Source organism: Pelobates fuscus, chromosome 5 (genome assembly GCF_036172605.1).
Source record: "Pelobates fuscus isolate aPelFus1 chromosome 5, aPelFus1.pri, whole genome shotgun sequence".
Taxonomy (NCBI): domain Eukaryota; kingdom Metazoa; phylum Chordata; class Amphibia; order Anura; family Pelobatidae; genus Pelobates; species Pelobates fuscus.
This window is the reverse complement of record NC_086321.1, coordinates 117,708,183-117,722,478: the sequence shown is the minus strand read 5'-3', so window position 1 is coordinate 117,722,478 and position 14,296 is coordinate 117,708,183. Positions and strand designations below refer to the sequence as shown.

Sequence of the window (14,296 nt, the reverse complement as noted above, 5' to 3'; positions counted from 1 at the left end):
ACAGTAGAAAATTCAGAGATTAAAACAATTTGCTTAATAATAAATACTGATGTAGTGAGCTCCCACTAACCAAATTCTCCTGTGACACAAACAGATGAAGCAGACTATCAGGATTCTACACTTAGGGATAAACATGATCCAAATAAACAATATTTTGTTTAAATGGACACATTGCAACCAAATATTCAATTATATGTACTAATGTCAAACCCAGTGGAAATGCTGTACTTTGTTATGTATGGATGGATGGGTGGAATAAAGAGGCATTTGATTTTCCTGTTCATGATATGCACTGTAGCCCTGTGTTTCTTATTACTTGTGACTGTTACAGTGCATCATAGCAAGGTTTCTGAAACAGAGAAGAGTGTCTTGCAAGAGTCTAAAAAATGGCAATATTATGGAACACCCGGATATGATGGAACTCTCACATTGACTTGGCTCCCATTGCTTCTCCGAGCGGAGAATATTCGGCTAGAAGTCTGGGGTTACAATGAAACTGGTGAGTTTGACAGGTAGTACATGTTATACTTTTCAAGCCAGGAATCAAAACCTGGGTAAAACTATATACACTGATCAGCCACAACATTATAACCACCCGAACATGTACTTTGGTATTTGGCACAAAGTAATTAGCAGCAGATCCTTTAAGCCCTGGAGATTGCAAAGTGAAGTCTCCATGGTATTTATTTTTCCAGCACACCCCACAAAAGCTCAATTGGATTGAGATCTTGGGAATTTGGAGGCCAAGATAACACCTTGAACTATTTGTCATTTTCCTCAAACCACTCCTGAACATTCTTTGCAGTGTGGCAAGGTGCATTATACTGCTGAAAGAGGCAACTGCCATCAGGGAACACCAATGCCATGCAGGGGTGTAGGTGGACGGCCACAATCTTTAGTTAAGTGGTACTTGTCAAAGTAGCATACACATGAATGACAGGACCCAAGCTTTCCAAACAGAACAATGCCCAGAACAAAACACTGTCTCCACTGGCCTGCCTTCTTCCCCTAGTGCAGTGGTTCCCAACCCAGTCCTCGAGTACCCCCTACCAGTCCAGGATTTAGGGATTACCCTGTTGTGTCTAAAGTGTTTTTACTAAAAACACCTTAGACACAACTGGGTAATCCCTGAATCCTGGACTGTTAGGGGGTACTTGAGGACTGGGTTGGGAACCACTGCCCTAGTGCATCTTGCTGCCATTTCCTCCCCAGAAAAATAATGCACATGCACCCTGCCATCCACCTGATCTAAATGAACATGTGATTCATAGGTCCAGGCAACCTTCTTCCATTGTTCCATGGTCCAGTTCTGATGCTCATTGAAGGAGCTTTTGGCGGTGGACAGGGGTCATCATGGTCACTCTGACAGGTATGCAGCCACCCAGCCCCATACGCATCAGACTGCAATGCACTGTGTGTTCTGACACCTTACTAGCATAGCCTGCATTCAATCTGAGCACCATAGCGCTTATGTGTGATAGGACCAGACATGCTAGCCTTCGCTCCCTACGTGCATCAATGAGCCTTGGGTGCCCATGACTCTGACGCTGGTTCACAGGTTTCCTTCCTTGCTTCACTTTTGTTAGTTACTGACCTCTGCGTACTGGGAATACTCCACAAGACTTGCCATTTTGGAGATGTTCTGACCCTGTCATCTAGCTATCACTATTTGGGCCTTGTCAAAGTAACTCAGACCTTCGCTTGCCCATTGTTCCTGCTTACAACAAATGAAATGAAATGAAATTCAAGAACTGGCTGTTCACTTGCTGCCTAATATATCCCAACCCTTGACAGATGCCATTATAATGATGTAATCAATGCTTTTCACTTCATCTGTCAGTGGTTTTAACGTTGTGGCTGAAAAGTGTATACTTTTTTTTAATAGTGAAAAATCTAAACAAATGCTATATAGGGATACTACAGGCACCAAAACAGCTTTAGCATAATGAAGCAGTTTTGGTGTATAGATCCTTTTCTCTGCAGTCTAATGGTTCAATTCTCTGCAATTTTGTTTATACAGCCCTAGTCATGCCTCCATGTATGTGACTTACATAGCCTGACTGCAGACCCACCTGGACCACACTTTCCCATAATATTTTTATCACCCTGCTACCCCATCCAGAATAATGAGGACACCGATGTTCAGATGGATAGAGCAACAGCCACAGTTTTGGCTGGATTTGGCACGTGTTTATTTTTGTTTTCCATCCCAGTGCTGGCCAAGTAACTCTGCCACTTCAATGGTCTAACAGCCATTGTGCCCCTCCTTAACCTTAGCATTAACATGCATCCCTAATCGGGCTACTTTACATACTGGGGACCTCTGAGGAGAACCGATTAAGTTAACAGGGGGTGCTGGGGCCCCTGGACTTGCAAACCATCACCCTTGGACCACCATGTTCAGTTCTCAGCCACAATATCTGCTCTGCAAGTCGTCCCTTCTCCACTCCTCATGTATGATGCCCCTGCTTTACCAGCAGTGCCATCTGATCTCTGACTTCACCCCACTGCATTAGGTAATCTAGATCTTGGCTTGGCCCTGTGTGCCCTCCTCCAAAATTGAGCAGCACTTCTCTAGTCAGCCTCTCCTTACACCATTTATGATGTCCTGTAGTGAGGAAGTGCCATGGAATGAACAGTAAGCAGCCAACAAAGACAGCAATTATTTTCTAGACACTGATCTTTCCATTCCATTTCAAAAGTCAGAACACCACAGCCACCATCTGAGAAGTTAGGATCCCTCAACATGCTTCAGTCACCTGGCACTGCCTCTCCTTCTTAGCTCCTTAAATCCCATCCTTCTCTTGCCTATTATGTATCCATTTTTGGTCCAGCCACATACCTTGATGTTGAATATTACCTTAATGTAATGTATAATGCAATTTGTATCTGGTTTGCAGGGGTTCCCTATTCTGAGTCTTGGCAAGCTTCTTGGAAGTATCTCTATACCCTGAACTCATCTAGCCCCAATAGTGGTAGTTTTTCCTTCTTACCATCTCCGGCTGAATTACCGTTTGACCAATGGGAAGTGGGACTGCTGAGAATAGTTTCTACTGAGATACCAGAAGGAGAGAGGTATATACCCTTTATCATTAGCACTGCTTGCATTGCCACATGGGTTTTATTTTAATAGCTGTCAAAAAATCAAAAGCTGAGATATTTAGAAATGTATACATCTTGCTGGAGAGGGATGTCCTGAAATCCAGAAAGCCAAAATTCTAAATCATGAGCTGGAAAGGAATCTAGGGCAGCAATAATACAAAGTGTTTCTCAGTTAGTAGGAAAAATGATGCTCTAGGTTTTGTGAACATCCCAAAATCTGTTAGACATCCATACAAACTGGTTTGACATTGCCCTGCCAGCAAGGATCGAGAGTATCCTATTGGACGCCAATAATTGAGAGCACTCTGTCTTTTTTATGGCCCAATTTAGTAACCAGATGGCCTTATAGAGCTGCTTTAACAAGACACACACAATATGATCCTTGATGATAACAGAGCTCACATTCAGAGAATGCAGCAATCTGTATTTATTCTGGCACAGAGTCTGTCAGTGCTTTCTAATAAGATGTGCACAGTGCAAGACATTACAGGCATTGGATCTAGCACCTGGGATAGAGCAGTTGCACACAGAGTTTTAAAGGGACGTGCCTGGCAAATGATTGTGAGCTCAGTGAGATTGAGCTTAATAAATACCTCATGAATAATCTATTTTTAAAGTAAGAAGGTATTGGTGTGGTGTGCTTAGACAAATAAGGAGGATATTGTGATGTGCCTGTTAACAAATTGCTGCATTGCTCTATGTGTATATTGCTTTAATTTGCACACACGTGTATGTAGTCACATATGTACACATAGACATACACATGCCCATATGTAGCCATGCACAAAAACATACACTTATGCACAATTCTTTTATATACATATACACATGCTCTCTCACATACCTACACACAATGTGGTTCAAAGGGATACACGTGTGACAATCACCATGGAAACTGGTGGAATGTGCAAGCACTTATTATTGGTAATTACTACACTTTTGTAGTGATGCACCATTTTTATGTCAAGAACCTGGGGTTTATTCACTAAACACTAAATTAGCTAATTTATTCTTAATTTTGATTTTTTTTAGTTCAGAGTGAAATATTTCATTAACAGTTTCCACTCTAGTGAAATGTGCTGCAGTGCACACTCCTTCGTGATCAGACAAGCACTAGTAGAATGATAGCAAAACAGCTAAACCACCATCATATAAAAAATATCACATCATCCATCTCGGTAAATTATTATTATTATGTTATTATTTATAGAGCGCCGTCAAATTCCGCAGCGCTTTACAATGGGTGGACGAACAGACATGTAGTTGTAACCAGACAAGTTGGACACACAGGAACAGATGGGTTGAGGGCCCTGCTCAATGAGCTTACATGCTAGAGGGAGTGGGGTAAAATGACACAAAAGGTAAGGATAGTATTAGACTAGTGACAGTTGCAGAAGAGGAATCAGTTTGGAGCTATTAACAGTTCAATTGATATGCTTTTATGAAGAAGTGGGTTTTTAACAATTTTTTGAAGGAGTGGAGACAATCAATGTCCATAAGGAAAATAATAAGACTGTAAGCTTGTTTGAGCAGGGTCCTCTTTATCCTATCGTTCCTGAAAGTTTTTGTAATTGTCGCATTTATTGTTAAATCTCCTTCTCCTTTAATATTGTAAAGCGCTTCAGAATCTGTTGGCGCTATATAAATGCCAATAATAATAATTATCAGTATCATCGATGTGCTTAGATGTCCAGGACCTTCAACCCGTCTTCTAATCAAAATACTCAAATACAAATGTGCTTTTTTTCTTTGTTCTTAACCCCATGATATCAAACCTAGCAGGATCAATGGGTACATTGAGAGTTAGGCCTGTTTTTTTTTTTTTACTAGAGCAGCATTAGCGGTGATTGCTTTGAAATCTGCTCTGTGATTCCAGACAAAAGTAAAAAAAAAACATATCAACAAGTAACTGGTGTTGGATTGTAATATAACCCATCTTTTCTTCTTTGTATAAATAGCATTGATACTGCATTTGAATAAAGATCAACTTTTTATACTGAATTTGTAATACTGAACCTTTTCGTATGCAACAACCGACAGTATCTCACAAGAGTGAGTACACCCATCACATTTTTGTAAATATGTAATTATCTTTTAATGTGACAACACTGAAGAAATAACACTCTGCTACAATATAAAGTAGTAAGTGTACAGCCTGTATAACAGCGTAAATTTGCTGTCCCCTCAAGTACACCCCTAAATGAAATGTCCAAATTGGGCCCAAAGTGTCAATATTTTGTGTGGCCACCATTATTTTCCAGCACTGCCTTAACCCTCATGGGCATGGAGTTCACCAAAGCTTCACAAGTTGCCACTGGAGTCCTTTTCCACTCTTCCATGATGTGTATGTTAGAGACCTTGCGCTCCCCCTTCTTCCATTTGAGGATTCCCCATAGATGCTCAATAGGGTTTAGGTCTGGAGACATGCTTGGCCAATTAATCATCTTTACCTTCAGCTTCTTTAGTAAGGCAGTGGTTGTCTTGGAGGTGTGTTTGGGGTCGTTATCATGTTGGAATACTGCCATGCAGCCCAGTCTCCGATGGGAGGGGGTCATGCTCTGCTTCAGTATGTCACAGTACATGTTGGCATTCATGGTTCCCTCAAAGAACTGTAGCCCCCCCCCCCCAGTGCTGGCAGCACTCATACAGGCCCAGACCATGACATTACCATCACCATGCTTGACTGTAGGCAAGACACACTTGTCTTTGTACTCCTCACCTGGTTGCCGCCACACACGCTTGACACCATCTGAACCAAATACGTTTTTCTTGGTCTCATTGGACCACAGGACATGGTTCTAGTAATCCATGTCGTTAGTCTGCTTATCTTCAGCAAACTGTTTGCAGGCTTTCTTGTGCATCATCTTTAGAAGAGGCTTCCTCCTTGGACAACAGTCATGCAGACCATTTGATGCAGTGTGCGGCGTATGGTCTGAGCACTGGCAGGCTGTCCCCCCCACCCCTTTAACCTCTGCAGCAATGTTGGCAGCACTCATATGTCTATTTCCGAAAGACAATATCTGGATATGATACTGATAACGTGCACTTTGGTTGACCATGGTGAGGCCTGTTCTGAGTGGAACCTGTCCTGTGAAACCGCTGTATGGTCTTGCCCACCGTGCTGCAGCTCAGTTTTAGGGTCTTGGCAATCTTCTTATAGCCTAGGCCCTCTTTATGTAGAGCAACAATATTTGTTTTCAAATTCTCGGAGAGTTCTTTGCCATGAGGTACCATGTTGAACTTCCAGTGACCAGTATGAGAGAGTGATAACACCAAATCTAACACACTTGCTCCCATTCACTCCTGAGACCTCGTAACACTAACGAGTCACATGATACCGGGGAGGGAAAATGGCTAATTGGGCCCAATTTGGACATTTCCACTTAGGGGTGTACTCACTTTTGTTGCCAAAGGTTTAGACATTAATGGCTGTTTATTGCGTTATTTTGAGGGGACAGCAAATATACACTGTTATACAGGCTGTATACTTACTACTTTACATTGTAGCAGCGTACCATTTCTTCAGTGTTACATAGTTACATAGTTACATAGCTGAAAAGAGACTTGCGTCCATCAAGTTCAGCCTTCCTCACATTTGTTTTTTGCTGTTAATCCAAAAGAAGGCAAAAAACCCAGTTTGAAGCACTTCCAATTTTGCAACTAACTAGGAAAAAAAATCCTTCTTGACTCCAGAATGGCGGTCAGATTTTTCCTTGGATCAAGCAGTTATTACCCTATATTGAAAGATTATGTCCTTGAATATTCTGTTTTTGCAAGTATGCATCTAGTAGCTGTTTGAACATCTGTATGGACTCTGATAAAACCACTTCTTCAGGCAAAGAATTCCACATCCTTATTGTTCTTACAGTAAAAGAACCTTTCCTTTGCCTTAGACGAAATCTTCTTTCTTCCAGTCTAAACGCATGACCTCGTGTCATATGTAAAGTCCGGTTTGTGAATAGATTTCCACACAATGGTTTGTATTGGCCCCGAATATATTTTTATAATGTTATCATATCCCCTCTCAGGTGACGTTTTTCTAAACTAAATAGGTTTAAATTTAACCTTTCTGCATAGCTGATATGTTCCATTCCTTTTATTAATTTTGTAGCCTTTTTCTAGTGCCATAATATCCTTCTTTAGAACAGGTGCCCAAAATTGCACAGCATATCCAATATGTGGTCTTACCAGTGATTTATAAAGAAGCAAAATTATATTCTCGTCCCGAGAATGAATGCCCTTTTTCATGCATGACAATACCTTACTGGCCTTGGCCACTGCGGATTGACATTGCACATTGTTGCATAGTGTGTTGTCTATAACAATTCCCAAGTCCTTTTCATGTGTGTTATTCCTAATTCGCTTCCATTAAGGGTATACGTTGCTTGTGTATTCTTTATGCCGGAGTGCATACCTTTGCCATTTGAGTGCCCAGTCCCCCAGTCTATCTAAATCCTTCTGCAGCAAAGTAATATCTTGCTCACATTGTATTATTTTACAGAGTTTTGTGTAATCTGAAACATGACTTTCAATGCTGTCTTCAAGATCATTTATAAACATGTTAAATAGAAGGGGTCCCAGAACAGACCCCTGAGGGACACCACTTGCCACCTCTGTCCAGCTTGAAAATGTACTGTTAATGACAACTCTTTGTACTTTGTTTTTAAGCCAATGTTCTACCCAAGAACAAGCATTTTCATCTAGACCGATATCCTTGAGTTTGAACACTAATCTATTGTGTGGAACTGTATCAAATGCCTTGGCAAAATCCAAATAGATCACATCCAATGCAACACCCTGATCTATACTTCTACTTACTTCTTCGTAGAACGCAATCAAGTTAGTTTGACATGACCTGTGCTTCATAAAACCGTGCTGATTATTGCTGATAACCATGTTCTTCTCAAGGAATTCTTGAATATTATCCCTTAATAACCTTTCAAATATTTTCCCAGCCACATAAGTTAAGCTCACAAGTCTATAATTTCCAGGCAAGGATTTTAAACCTTTTTTGAATATAGGAACCACATTGGCCTTCCTACAATCCTCTGGAACACTTCCTGAAAGAAAAGAATCTTGAAAGATTAAAAACAGAGGTTCACTTATTTCTACACTTAGCTCCTTAAGTACACGTGGATGGATACCGTCAGGCCCTGGAGCTTTGTTTATATTAACTTTCTTTAGTTGCTGCAGCACCTTGTCTTGAGTTAACCAATTACAATTATTCTGCAAGTTTTTAGTAGCAATCATTTGCACATTTATTGCCATGGGTTCTTCCTTAATATATACGGAGGAGAAATAGTTATTTAAAATTCCTGCCTTTTCCTGGTCTTCATTAACTAACACCCCCGTTGTCACATGAAAAGATATAATAAAATGTTTACAAAAATTTGAGGGGTGTACTAACTTTTGTGAGATACTGTACATTCCATTACTAGAATCTTACTCACAGACTTGTGGAAAATATTTGACAGGGAGGAGGACCATGTTGATATCCCCCATTGGCTCCATAATTTCATTTAATTGTTCTCTGAGGATTGCCATCACATGCAATTACATTTTTCTTTCTGCTTTGTAACACAGGGATGTGCAGTCATTGTGGAGCCCTGTTCATGCCCTAGCATGGCACCTGGAGGAAAGCTTTAGGAGAGACCCTGAGGCCTGGGCATATGGAAAATGTATACGCTGGAGAGATGAAGAGACAAATAGACTTCCCAATTTCTTAAAAGATGTCCCAGATTGTCCCTGTACTCTGGCACAGTCAAGAGCAGATACTGGTAGATATCATGTAGGTATCCAATGGCATGTCATATGTTCTATATCTTTTTTATCATTTTAAACTGGCTGATATATGTGCTGCATATTAATTTGCAGGGGTCAAAAACAAAAAATACCTGTTGCACAATGCATGCTACAGGGAATCTAGTGGACCAAGCTGCTACCCAGTGCAAAAATAGGCCAACCAGTGTGCTGCAAAATATATACATAATATAAGAGCATTTACCACCGTTTGGTTCAGAGATGAAGTGAGAAAAAGTAACCAATAGATACTTTTTTTTATTTATAAGAGGAATATCAGTAAATAAAATCTATATTTATATATGATATATAAAATTTTTGGGTGCAATGGATTCTTTCTTGTATTGAATATGTACAGGTTGTGCTGGAACTACCATAAATAAATATACAATCAGCACATCTAATATTTATCACCAAGTAATCAGTATGCATTTCTATAACCACTAGACTGATTTTACGCCTCTCTGCATTTAACATTTTACATCTGATTCTTCCAGACAGATTATGGCTGCAATATTGAGAAAAACAGTGTGTGCACATATCACCCCGGGGCTGTGCATTGCGTGAGGAGCATTCAGGCAAGGTGAGCTATTACTATTTTACTGCAAGGTTTGTAGAAAAAAAAGCATGGCTGGGCCTGACATGGCTAAAAATAATTTGTCCTGTGTCCTCATTCTTCCTGAGAACATCTTAATCTTACTATATGAGTTTTAATCACAAATATCCTGAGGTCGGTATTATCAAAATTTTATGAGGCTACAGCCCTTTAAGGGCTACCTAGGAATACCTAATATTAATGTTGGAATGTTCTTTGTGCTCCCTTTTCTGTTTATAGCCCTATGTATGCGTCAGGACAGCAGTGTTGTTATGACTCTAATGGGACTCAAATACTCACCAGTGATTCCTTGGGTGGCAGTACTCCAGACAGAGGACATGATTGGGGTTCACCTCCATACAGAAAGCCTCCTAGGATACCAAGCTTTTCTCATTGGCTTTATGACGTTATTACATTTTATTATTGCTGCTTGTGGTCAGACAATTGTCAATACTACTTGGAGCTTAGACCTTCCAGTGATTGCCGTACATACAAACCACCAAAAGTCGGTATGTACTGTATACCACATTAAATATATTGTGATGTTTTTTGGGGGGTTTGAAAAAAAGATTAAAAAGTGAAGACTAGCTTTGAAATAACTAATTACTACTGTCTGAAATAGCTTCTGCTTTTGGCGATCCTCACTTAATTACTTTTGATGGAGCAAACTTCACGTTCAATGGCAGAGGAGAATACGTGTTGGTTAACTCCCCACAACAATCGCTGACCATTCAAGGTCGAACAAAAGTCTGTCAACATTCTGAAGGTATGATGCTTGGATTCCACTCAATATTTGAATAGAAGATAATTTCTCTTTAAATTACAGTAATAATGGTTTGGCTGGTTTGAGATTATCTTGGAAAATAATGAAAGGTTTTATTCCAAATAAACTTTACATTGACAACATGTTTTAGAAATCTAGTTACAATAACATGAAACTAACTTGTTATTTTATGGTAAAACAGCAAAAACTTACATGAAACACAATGTTTACACTTTATTGCCAGCAAACTATTTCATATGCATGTTTGCCATGTTTGGTCTCCATGTATTATGCCTCTGTGTATTTTGATAGCATGGTCTATAAGCATTTGATCTTTTGGGATGCAACTTATATAAAGCTATATTTAACATAATATTCAATAACAATATCTTGTAACTCTATAGTGAAAATAGCACATGGCCTGGCCTACCTAAAAATGTAATCTGAGGACAAATTGAAGTTATTTTATATAAGATCAAAATAAGATTTTGATTCCACGCATCAAATTTAAGGTCAAAATAGCAGAAATTGAAAAATTCAGCTATGCTTTCACTTTGACTACTTTGGATTATAATTTTAAATTCACTTTGAAATTCTCAATTTAGTCAATGAATCTGGTATGTGTGTGTGTCTAAAGCTACTAATTATTAATCATGAACTATCGAGGAAAAATCTTAACAGTATTTTTTATAATTTTATTATTATTTAGCTCCAACATATTCTGCAGTGCTTTTCAATAATAGAATGGGGATATTTGGAAACAAGTAATTGGCATAAAAAATATAACATGTTTATTTCTCATTCTCTTTTAAAAGCTATAGACGTGTCTGCATCATTCGGACGTCATTCTCGTGCCCATGAAATAAATGTGACCAGCTTTTCTTCAGTTGTCATGCAAGAAGGTTCATCTGATGTGGTTGAAGTGCGCCTACTAGAGGAGTCTCCGGAAGCCTTGGAAACCTTGCTGAATGGGGAGGTGATTAGCTTTGCGGAACAGAGCTGGTTGGACTTGAAAGGTTAGTAAAAATTGTCTAGTTCCAGAATTCAAGAACAATTTGTTTTCACACGATGTCCGCTGAGCTTAAAGATGGTAAAAGTACCGCTTCTTGCTCCACTCTTCCTTTTTTTCTCGATATTCTGCTTTATGGCACCCCTTGGTTTCATGAGAGTCTCCTCCTGATTTCATGTTCATTCCTACCATTAGCTGCAAATGCATTGATTATGTCATGACATTTCCCTTATTAGTTAATTACTCAAGACATTAAAGACTCAAGAAATTATAAAATGCAGATAAATTATGTTGGTACCCAGATCCCATAGTGTCCCATTAAGTTTAATGCTAACATTCAAATAATATTTCTCTAAAGCTTTTCTGTTTTACTATAAATCAACACGCATCTGATTACTGCATTTCGGAGGATGGATTAGTATCTCTCTTTTTTAAGATTTCTACACCATACCTGATATTTGGGGCATACCTAGAGCTTTTGGCACCCTATATTTGGCATTCCTTCACCCCCCAGCCTCCCCCCAACTTTAAAATGTAAATAACACCTGCAATTTTTAACTATTTTAAAGAATATTTATTGTACAAATCTGTAACCTGAATGTTCAAAAGAGTCCCTTGAGGCCCCAATAGAGACTACAACGTAGTCTAATCAGGGGCGTACCTAGAGCTTTTGGCACCCAGGACGGATCTTATATTTGGCACCTCCCCCCAGCCAACTTTAAAATATAAAAAAACACCCGCCAAATATTTTAATGTATTTAGCACTCAGCAGTGTTTGTGTATTTTTTTAATGTATTTAACACTCAGCATTGTTTGTGTGTTGGAATGTAAGCATGTTTTTGTATGGAGTATGTGTGGGTGTTTTTTTATATAGTGTGTGTAGTGTTTTTTTAATACAGGGGTGTATTTATGTGTAGTGTTGGCAAGATGCTTAGATGTATGCACATATACACACACACTGACACACATTCAGATACATACTGTAGCGGTACTTACCCTCTCCAGGGGCCGGCCGGGGTCCTCCCTTCTCGCCGTGCGCGGTCCTGCTCCTGCACGAGCCGCGCGCGGCTCAGCCAACGATGGGATCAGTCAGGCGGGCAGTGACCGCGAGAAGCGGTCACATGTCCCGCCCGACACTAAGAGCGCGCCGCGCGTCTCGGGCGCGCTCTTAAAGGGACAGTGGGAGACTAAATTAGAATCAGTCTCCCATTGGCCCCTGTCAGGCCACATTCCCCATACACTCACGTTTTGGGGGCGTGGATATGACAGGGGCCAATCAAAGTGAACCTTAAGGGTATTTATACTCACCTGTTTCCCTTGCTCTTTGCCCTATCGTGGTTTCTGTCCAGTTCCCTTTAGTGCTTGTATCGTTCAGTTAGTTTTTTGGTGCTTGACCTTGGCTTTGTTCCTGACTCCGCTCTCTCCTTATCCTTGCTTGCTTATCCGCTGTTTTGTCCTCTGTGTACCAGTCCTCGGCTTGTTCTACGTTACGCTGTCTCTCAGTTCCCTTGACCTCGGCTTGTTCTGACTCTGTCTTTCTCTCGTCCTAGTCCGGCCATTCTAAGGTCCTGTAAGACGAACTCTGTTTCTTGTCTCTTGACTGTGAACTATTCCTGCGTGTTGGGGTATATTACCGTGACATTACGATAGGGCCATGGACCCCGCAGGTTTAGGTCAACAGATGGCCACTCATGAGGCTAGATTCGCAGAACAGGATCACCGTATGGATCAAATGGCTCAAGCCATCCAGACACTGTTATCCAGATCTGTTCCGGTACCTGTACCTACGCCTCCTGTAAACCCTATACCGGACACAGCTAATATGTCTAATGCTTCTGCACATCTAACCCCGCCACCTAGGTATGGAGGGGACGCTAAGACATGTAGGGGATTCCTTAATCAAGTGGAATTCCACTTCGAAATGTACCCACGTTCATTTCCCACTGACAGATCTAAGGTGGGTTTTCTTATGCACCAGCTTACGGATAAGGCACTAGAATGGGCAAATCCTATTTGGGAGGCTAATGGGCCTATGGTACACGACTTCAATAGCTTCCTCACAGCGCTCCGTAGAACATTTGACACGACTAAAAGGTCAAAAAATGCCACCAGGGCATTAATGAGAATAAAGCAAGGATCTAAATCTGTAGCCGATTATGCTATTCAGTTCCGGACCCTTGCCTCACAGGTAGATTGGACTAATAATGGCCTTACTACCGCCTTTATGGAAGGTCTGTCTGATACTATCTTAGATGAGGTAGCAGCTAAGGACCTCCCTGTACCCCTGGAGGACCTGATTGACTATCTTATCGATATAGATAACAGGATCCGTGACAGGTTATATACCAGGTCCAGAAATAGACATTTTGTTCCCTTTAACTCCCCTAGAGCTGAGATTCCCGAGGGATCTAAAGGTTCTGAGGAGGAACCTATGCAGTTAGGGGTTGCTAAACTTACCGACGCTGAAAAGCTTTATAGGAGAAAGGAGGGACTTTGTCTTTATTGTGGTAGGAGGGGTCATATGAGACAAGAATGTCCCGTGCGTCCGGGAAACTATCGCACCTAAGACCGTATAGAGGACTGGCCTTGGGTGTGACATCACAGTCCTCACATTTGCCTCTTAATAAGTTACTTCTTCCTGTTTCCCTGCACCTTGATAGTGACTGCATAGCAGGGAATATACTAGCCCTGGTTGATTCCGGAGCGGCCGAAAACTTTATTGATTCCAGTTTTGTCAAGGAGAATAACATACCCACCAGAGAGAAGGAGACACCCTTGGCCGTTGAGGCCATAGATGGTAGACCATTATGCTCTCCAATTATCACACATGAGACTGTTCCCCTACATATGTCTACAGGGGTGTTACACTCTGAGACCATTCGGTTTCAGATCATTACTTCTCCTTCCTCTCACCTCGTGTTAGGGTATCCTTGGTTACGTACTCATAATCCCACCATTGATTGGGAGTCAGGACAAATAGTTTCTTGGAGTGATTCTTGCCAAGAGTCTTGTGTTGTTAAAGTCACCC

General features: G+C 40.7%; 1 protein-coding gene across 1 annotated transcript in view; it reads left to right on the top strand.

Annotated features, from left to right (window-relative positions):
- The window catches only part of SUSD2 (sushi domain containing 2), a 254,407-nt gene that overhangs the window by 139,207 nt on the left and 100,904 nt on the right, over positions 1 to 14,296 (top strand). The window contains exons 4-10 of the mRNA XM_063454175.1: positions 332 to 499; positions 2,901 to 3,075; positions 8,686 to 8,890; positions 9,399 to 9,484; positions 9,737 to 10,005; positions 10,119 to 10,262; positions 11,075 to 11,275. Coding sequence (XP_063310245.1) covers positions 332 to 499; positions 2,901 to 3,075; positions 8,686 to 8,890; positions 9,399 to 9,484; positions 9,737 to 10,005; positions 10,119 to 10,262; positions 11,075 to 11,275 — 1,248 coding nt within the window. The remainder of the gene's footprint in view (positions 1 to 331; positions 500 to 2,900; positions 3,076 to 8,685; positions 8,891 to 9,398; positions 9,485 to 9,736; positions 10,006 to 10,118; positions 10,263 to 11,074; positions 11,276 to 14,296) is intronic.